General features: G+C 41.1%; 1 protein-coding gene across 1 annotated transcript in view; it reads right to left on the bottom strand.

The window, feature by feature from the left end:
- Positions 1 to 2,311: 2,311 nt before the first annotated feature.
- SLAMF1 (signaling lymphocytic activation molecule family member 1) overlaps positions 2,312 to 8,618 on the bottom strand; it is a 32,473-nt gene continuing 26,166 nt past the window's right edge. Inside the window, exons 6-7 of the mRNA XM_082832880.1 lie at positions 3,800 to 3,892; positions 2,312 to 2,374 (exon numbers count right to left, since the gene is read on the bottom strand). Of these exons, the coding sequence (XP_082689006.1) occupies positions 2,324 to 2,374; positions 3,800 to 3,892 (144 nt within the window). The 3' untranslated portion in view covers positions 2,312 to 2,323. The remainder of the gene's footprint in view (positions 2,375 to 3,799; positions 3,893 to 8,618) is intronic.

The following is an 8,618-nucleotide window of genomic DNA, read 5'->3' as shown; positions in this document are numbered from 1 at the left end:
CTGGTGCCCAGCATTGTCATCCCTGGGCTGGGTTTGTGATTTGGGCTGTGGCCCTAGTCACAGTCCAAGTCTCCCCTTCCTTGCTCATTTTCAAACCATCATTTTACAGAACCTCCTAACAGTTATCTGAACCAACCAGTATCTTTTCCGTAGATTCCTTTTCTACATAGAAAAATGCAGAGTCAGTTTCTGTCTTCACAAAAAAGAATACTAATGCATTGGTTCCAGGAAGTGGGATGCTCCAAACAACAGAGCTAAAATGTGAACTGACTGAATAGAGGGGATAAAGTACAAGGCTATAAGGAGCTCAGAGTTTTGAGCTGGAAATTTGGTGAGTCTTATTATATGGGTGTAAGACAGTTGGTGATTTCTTTTTTTTTTTTTAACATCTTTATTGGGGTATAATTGCTTTACAATGGTGTGTTAGTTTCTGCTTTATAACAAAGTGAATCAGTTATACATATACATATGTTCCCATATGTCTTCCCTCTTGCATCTCCCTCCCTCCCACCCTCCCTATCCCACCCCTCCAGGCGGTCACAAAGCACCGAGCCAATATCCCTGTGCCATGCGGCTGCTTCCCACTAGCTATCTACCTTACTACGTTTGTTAGTGTGTATATGTCCATGACTCTCTCTCGCCCTGTCACAGCTCACCCTTCCCCCTCCCCATATCCTCAAGTCCGTTCTCCAGTAGGTCTGTGTCTTTATTCCTGTCTTACCCCTAGGTTCTTCATGACATTTTTTTCCTTACATTCCATATATATGTGTTAGCATACGATATTTGTCTTTTTTTTTCTGACTTACTTCACTCTGTATGACAGACTCTAGGTCTATCCACCTCATTACAAATAGCTCAATTTCGTTTCTTTTTATGGCTGAGTAATATTCCATTGTATATATGTGCCACATCTTCTTTATGGTGATTTCTTAAAGTGCTCACTAGGGTCACACAAGACCCTATCAGACAGAAGTGCTTAAATTGAAGAAGGCCTATATGAAAGCGAGAATAGAAGGGAAATAGGACTTTAATAGAAGAGGCTCTTTCTGTCTGCAGCCAATAATTTAAGTTATTAAGCATTCAATTACTTGAAACTGTTGGGCCAATATATGTTATTGTCTACTTCAAGATACATTTAGTGACGGGGAGAGGTATGCAAGGATTAAGAAGTGTCTGGTAGAGACCCTGAGGATATGAGGTCATGGATGTAAAATGGACTCAGAATCAGTTTGAAGAGTCTTAGTTGAGGCTCCAGGTTTGTTGTTCAATGGAGTAAGCAGAGAACTAGGATTTAAAAATCATTTTGGGAAGTGAAAAGTCACTCTGGGACAAGTTCTGATTATCCCAAGTTCCTTTGTAACAGTATCACCAAACACTTACCACTTTTCTTTTTTTTTTTTTTTTTGGTGGTACACGGGCCTCTCACTGCTATGGCCTCTCCCACTGCGGAGCACAGGCTCCGGACGCGCAGGCTCAGCGGCCATGGCTCACGGGCCCAGCCGCTCCGCGGCATGTGGGATCTTCCCGGACCGGGGCACGAACCCGTGTCCCCTGCATCGGCAGGCGGACTCCCAACCACTGCGCCACCAGGGAAGCCCTACCACTTTTCTTTAAATCTGAACATCATTTGCACAAAACTGTACTTTTAAGAATCTTAGATTGTTTTTCATTCCATTATTCAAAGCTCAGAGACCTCAAAGTCATATTTTCAGTTTATTGACTCTTAGCTTCCAGGTTTTACAAATAAAATACTTTATTAGCTTCTTTTATGGAATAATCTCAGAGTGTTTATTAATCTCATTGAGACAATAATCTCATTGTCTATCCAGAGAGAGAAACTGAGGCCCGGAGCCTTGATCAAGTCTGCATGGTGATCGGGAGCAGCTCCCAGACCAAGGACAGGCAGCCCAAGTGTACGCTGTTCCAGACTTTGTGGCTGGTGGTCAGCTGTCTGAGATAGGTACTAGATGTCCTGTCCTGACTTTCTGCCTTTGGCTTTTATTACCCAATTGCAGCAAAGAGCGAGACACCTCACTGGTCCGGCATTATCCATTTCATCTGCTACACCACAGAGATGGAAAGCTATTCCAAGCAGCTCTCTGTTCTGAGCCTGTGCCTCCCACAGAGCAGGCTAAGTGCTTGGGAAACCTCGCTTCCTTATCTATTTCGCGGGTAGATGTGGGAGAAACATCACCAGGGAGTCGATCCAAGAAGAGTACAGATGTGTAGATGTCACAAGAAACTTGGGACTTGGGACCAAGTTCAGTGTTTATTTTGGCTCCTCCGTATTCCTTCAGAAAGTCCCTTCACTGGATCTGTGGTGTCAGCTCTCTGGAAGTGTCACGCTGGCATATACTGTGATGGAGCTTGATTGCTGGGGGCAAAAGAGAACAAGTCTGTGGGTGGAGGGACCAGCACTAGGTTCACAGGCTACAAATGGAAGCAGTGATGCTTAGAAAAAGGAAAGCGTCTCAAGAATCATGTAGCATTGCAGCTTGCTCAGGGTCTGCCACAGCTGGGTATTGCTAGAGGTAGCACTCAGCTTCCCAGACTGCTCCCTCGCCCACAAGATGGGTTACAGCTCCCTTCAAGCATACGCATGTCATCAGGGAGACTGGGAGACCTGTCCCAGTCATCTGAGGACCTGCACTCAGTTTAGAGAAGCCAAAAGAGTTCTAAATTACTGAGCTCTAAAAAGGGGGGGATTAATGAGACCCAAAGGGAGAAGAAAGAAGTGGTTCCTGCAAGAGAGGGATGGGGAAGAGGTGAAGATTGTGGGCAAAGACTTCTCGCAGGGAGAGGAGATTCAAGAGTCTGAGACAGAAAGAGACAGGAATGAGGGAATTTAGGCGGTTTTGCTGTAAAATGTGAAATATACCGAGTGCTGCGTATCTTCCCCAAGAAAACATCATTAAAAATCTACATTATTTAAAGCTTTTAAAGTCAGATTTATGTTTTTACTTCCCATTGGATAGGAGAGTGGTCTGTGAATACACCTCAAGATGAAGATGAGGCATCCTCCCAAGCATTGCTGAGTATGTGTACAGTAGGAGCTTTGAGGAAAATGGGTAAATGTAGGCATTTCTGTGGCCTTTTGATCCTCCATTGTCTCCTAAAATGCTTTAATTAATAGGGTCCAACTACAGCCAAGATTTTAGCCCAGAATTTACTTCTGTTCGTTTAGTAAAAGGAAAGATTCCTGTCAAGTAAACTTAATCCATGCTGATCTTGCAATGGGGTAGAACAGGCGGGCCATGTGTCATACTGTCTTCTAGGCTTTACACCTACGCAGAGTTCTACTCCTAAATGTTCTGATTAAACAGGGATGAATGGAGACTAGGCATGAGCATTTTTACAAAGCTTCCCTGGCAATTCTGTTAAGCAGCTGGACTGGAGAACTCCTGGACTCAAGGTGCGATTCCTGAACTTAAATGTGCATCAGGATCACCAGGAGGATGTTGTTTTTTAACGTGTAGATGCCTGGTTACCCACCATAGACATTCTGATTGAACAGAATCCTAGGTAGAAGGTCCCAGGAGCCTTTATTTTCAACAAATATGCCAGTTGATTCTGACGTGACAGCTCTCAGAGAAAGCCTGGTGAGCAGAGAGTGAGCAGAGACCCCATGTAAGCAGCCACGAGGGGTTTCCCGGAAGCCCTGCAACTGAGGCTGCAGATGCTCCTTGCTACCTGCTTGCAAGGGCCTACGTCCTCCATTTCAGCTCTACACAGGTTCCACCCTTTCCCCTCCTCCACCTATTCCCTCTCTACAGAGAGGAGGCACAGAGCAATGCCTCACCTGGACGGGCTCTGGCACAGGCTCTGTGGCAGCAACGTAAATGGTGGTGCAGGGGTCCTGAGCTGGCAGAGAGTCAGGTTTCTTCTGAACAGACTACAAGGGAAGCAAAGACAGCAGGAGATTAGCTGAGCAGCAAGTTATTTCCCATTCAACTTTCCCCATGGAGAAGCGTAGCATCAAGAAGTTTTGAGTTAGAAAGCTCCTTGGAGTCATTTGGTCCAGCCTCCTTCCCAGGTGAAAATTCTCCCCCAAATTCCCTGGAACTCAATTCTCTGGGCTTTGCTCAGACTCCCCCGAGTGACATGGAGCTCACAGCCTTGTGAGGCAGCCTGATTCATCATCATCCCTTCCCAGATGTTTTAAACATCTTGCTCACAGTGAACTGAAATTGGTGTGGTTCTTACATAGGCAGCTGAAGGGAACGCGATTTTTATAGTATTTTAGTCTCACTCATATCACCCACAACATGAAGTCCTGCTATTACTCACTCTAATATGGTTTCTCATCAATTCTCTTTCCTGTCCAAACATTGAACTTCATAATAACCACACATGTGCGAGTGTGTTAAAGTTTACCAAGTTCTTCACATATATCTTCCCATTTGTCTCACAACCACTCTTTATGTTAAAGACTGTTACTCACATTTTACAGATGAAGAGGCTAAAGCCCAGAAAGATTTAGTACTTTCTTAATGTGAACATGTAAGAAGTATCAAAGCCAGGATTTTAACTTAAAATATCTTTTAACTTAAAGCGCATGTATTTTCCATTATACTGTTCTTCTTTGGTTACCCCCAACTTATAATGACCTCTCCTTCACCTAAATTCCTCAGGTACCTAAAGTCTAATTCACACATTACGGCACTTAACTGTACACTGTATTTAAGACACTCTGATGTATTTACACATCGCTTCTCCAAACAGACCATCAATTCCTTGAGAAATAGCCTATTTTTTCTTTGCATTCCCCATGTAACAGTGCTAGGCACATAAAAACCTTCAGCTGTTGTTTGTTAATGTTACTTAGAATGAATTAAAATCCACAATACCAGGACGAAGTCATTGTAGGCATAAATTGAGACCCCGTCCCTCTAAGATGGAGACGACATATCTTATGCCTGGAAAGTCATCTTTTCAACATACTTGCGGGCACTGGTGTAGGGTAATGCTATCCTCTGCCTTTCCTGGACATAGAACAAGCCTTAAAACGGAAGCACATGGGTTATAATGGGAGAGAACTTGGAATCTTGTCATCTGGTGGAAGAGATAAGGAATTGGAAAACTTTACTGGAGGAAAGAAGATTCAAGGTGGGACATGATCTTTCTTTTCATATATCTGATGGGTTGCCATGTAGAAGAGGAATTACATTTGTTCTGTACAGTCTGTCAGCTTTAAACCAAGGTTGGAATTTTTAGGGTAATATTTTGGTTCAATATAATAAGATCTTTCTAATAGTAAGAAGTGCTCAAATGTGGGATGAATTACCTTGAGAGGCAGTGAATTTCCCATTACTGGAAGTGCTTGGGGTAGAACAGGGCTTCTCACACTTTAATGTGCATATGAATTACCTGGAAATCTTGTTAGAAGTCTGGTTCTATTTCAGAAGATCTAGGGTGGGGCCTGACTTTTTGCATTTCTAATTAGGTCCCAGGTAATGCTTTTAATAAAAGGTCCTTTTAGTAAAAAGGTCCTTTTAGTAAAAAGGAGCTAGCCAGCACTTTGGAAGTAATGTTGCAGAAGATAATTCAAGGAGTGATAGGGTAAAATTAAAGAAGATCTAAATAAAGGATATATCATTTTATGAATTGAAAGACTCAATAGGAAAACATATATGATCTTCTGAAATTGATCAATGCAGTTCTAATTAAAATTCCAGCAGGATTTTAAGGAGGATTTTTACAAACTGAATCTAAAATATATAGATGAAAATGCAAAGGACCAAAAATGGCCAAGAACTTGAAGAACAAGAACAAGTAAAAAGATTTGTTTTACCAGATATCAAACTTGTAATAAATCTGCAATCACAGATTTGTTAAGACAGTATGGTTCTGGTGCAATTGTAAAGAAATAAACCAATGGAGCAGAATAGAGAACTTCAAAATAGATCCACACACAGATGGACGCTTGATTTATAATGAGGTGGCACTGCAGTGAGGCAAGGACAGTTTTTAAATATAAATAGTCAATAGGATATCCATATGGAAAAAAATAAAACTTGACCCATCTCACACCACACTCAAAAAATCATTTTCAGGTACATAGCAGATATAAGTTGAAAAGATAAATCATACAGTTTTTAGAAGATGATAGAAGAATATCTTCATACCTGGGAGTAAAGAAAGATTTCTTAACTGGAATACAAAAAGTGTTATCTTTTTATAACACAAAGGAAGAGATGATGAAATTGTTCTACAATAAAATTGAGAACTTTCCTTTATCAAAATGTATCTTTGAGAAATTGCAGAGGCAAGCCACAAGATGGGTGAAGGTATGTGCTAAAATATAACTGCTAAAAATGTTTAAAAGCCTTATAATAATCCCACCCAAAACAGACTGAAGTGCAATGGAAAATTGGCAAGAGATTTAACAGTCACTTTAAGAAAGAGGATATTTATACAGCCAATAAACATATGAAAAATTGTTCTACTTTCTTAATAATTAGAGGAATGCAAAATAGAACTATAAAAAGACACATCCAAAAGAATGACTAAAATTTAAAAGACCAATAACACCAAATTTCAATTAGAATGTGTAGCAACTGAAACTCTTGTATGTAGTTGCAAAAAAGTAAATTGGTACACCCACTTTGAAAAACAGTTTGGCCTTATCTAATCAATTTGAGGATATGCATACTCTGTGACTTAGCAGTTCTACATTTAGATATATCCCCAACAAAAATATGTGCACATATCTACCAAGAAGCACACATATGAATATGAATGGCTGCAATTTTCATAATAGCTTCAGACTGGAAATAACACAAATGTTCATCAATAGTCAACTGGAAGAATAAACTCTTGTATATGTATACATTGATATTCCATAAATCAATGAATATGAATGCATTATATCTAAGCTCAAAGACATGCTTGAATCTCATAAAAGGTAATATCGAGCAAAATAAACTGTACACAGGAGGAAAAATGGTATAAGATTCCATTTTTATAAAGTCCAAAGGGGAAAAAAAAAGAGTAAACTATATTTTCAGAAAGTAAGGATAGGAAATCTTTGGGGAGGAGAGAGAAGATAGTGATTATGAGGCACACAAGGAGGTCTTCTGGGGGTGGGGACAATGTTCTGTTCCTTGATCTGGGTGGTAGTTTTATGGTCCTAGAAGACTCAATACTGAAAGATATGATTTCTCCTCAAATAGATCTGCAGATTCAATGTAATCCTAATAGGATTTTTCCCCTTTCTGTGATACTTGAGAAGCTGATTCGAAAATACATATGCAAGTACAAAGGGACATAATAGCCAAAAGCTCTTGAAGAAAAACAAGCTGGGGAGATTTGCTTTACTAGGTATCAAGATGGGGTAATTCATTGAGCTGACATTTATACATTGTGCACTTTTTGGTATGGATGTCATACTTTACAGTAAAAAGAGGGGTGCTAGGGCTTCCCTGGTGGCGCAGGGGTTGAGAGTCCGCCTGCCGATGCAGGGGACGTGGGTTCGTGCCCCAGTCCGGGAAGATCCCACATGCTGCAGAGCGGCTGGGCCCGTGTGCCATGGCCGCTAGAGCCTGTGCGTCCAGAGCCTGTGCTCCACAACAGTGAGAAGCCTGTGTACCACAAAAAAAAAAAAAAAAAAAAAAAAGAGGGGTGCTAGCAACATGGGATAGAATAGATAGGGAAGGCACCATGGTTAAGTTGAACCTGATTACCTAAATATGTATATGCAAAAGAGGTTGCTCTTGGGACTCATATATTTAAATGGAGTTTGGTTCTCAACGGTGGTCATGGCTTGTGTAATACACCCTCCAGGCCACTAGGGGACAGCAGAAAGAAGGGCTTTGTCCAAGAGTTTATCTCTGGTTATCAGAAATGCATTTACTGTCATCTGATGCAATTTTCCAAGGTGCTAATCAAAGCTGTCTTTACCTTCACATCTTTTACTCAAGAATTTGCCTTCCCCTACACCCTGAATGGCCGTATTCTGGCCTATACATCACCTAGAATTGCCCTCATGTCAGAAAAATAATATCTTCATATCTAGCCATCATTCTTTAGCCTCCCTCTTACTTCTAACTTATCTGCTCCTCAACTTCATCATGACTCTAGTTTTTTAAATCCATCTCTTCTGTTTCAGCCCAACCATCACTTCGTCACAGTTTTGCTTTCATCTGGTGCCTACATATCATCTTCCATCTCACCAACCACTCTCTAGGCAGAATCCTCAAGATCTTCCTTCCTTGTCTCTTTGATGTTTGCAAACTCTTAAGCTTGGATCAGACCAACATGTCACACAATAGCCTTTCTCATTCTTCCCCTCTCTCCTCAAGCTGGCACCCTCTTCCATAGAGAAGGAAAGAGTTTGATATCAGAGAACCGTAGACTCCTAGAATGCCAGAGCTGGAAGGAGTCATACATCACGTGTTTCTAGCTTCCTCAATTTTTCCTACGAAGAAACAGATGACCAGAAAATTACCCAGTGTTTCCCATTATTTCAAATAATAAATAGTCCCATCTAACACCGAAGTTAATGTCCTTTTAGAGAGCTCTTGTTCTTGACTTCTGCTTTCTTAATTTCCTCTGCTTCAGAACCCACGTAGAACCATGAATGTCAGACATGCAAAGTGAACTGAATGGCCAGGGATTCC

This window comes from Leucopleurus acutus, assembly GCF_964270905.1.
Source record: "Leucopleurus acutus genome assembly, chromosome: 2".
Classification (NCBI taxonomy): Eukaryota; Metazoa; Chordata; class Mammalia; order Artiodactyla; family Delphinidae; genus Leucopleurus; species Leucopleurus acutus.
Note: the sequence above shows the minus strand (reverse complement) of the source record. Positions and strands in the feature narration are given on the sequence as shown.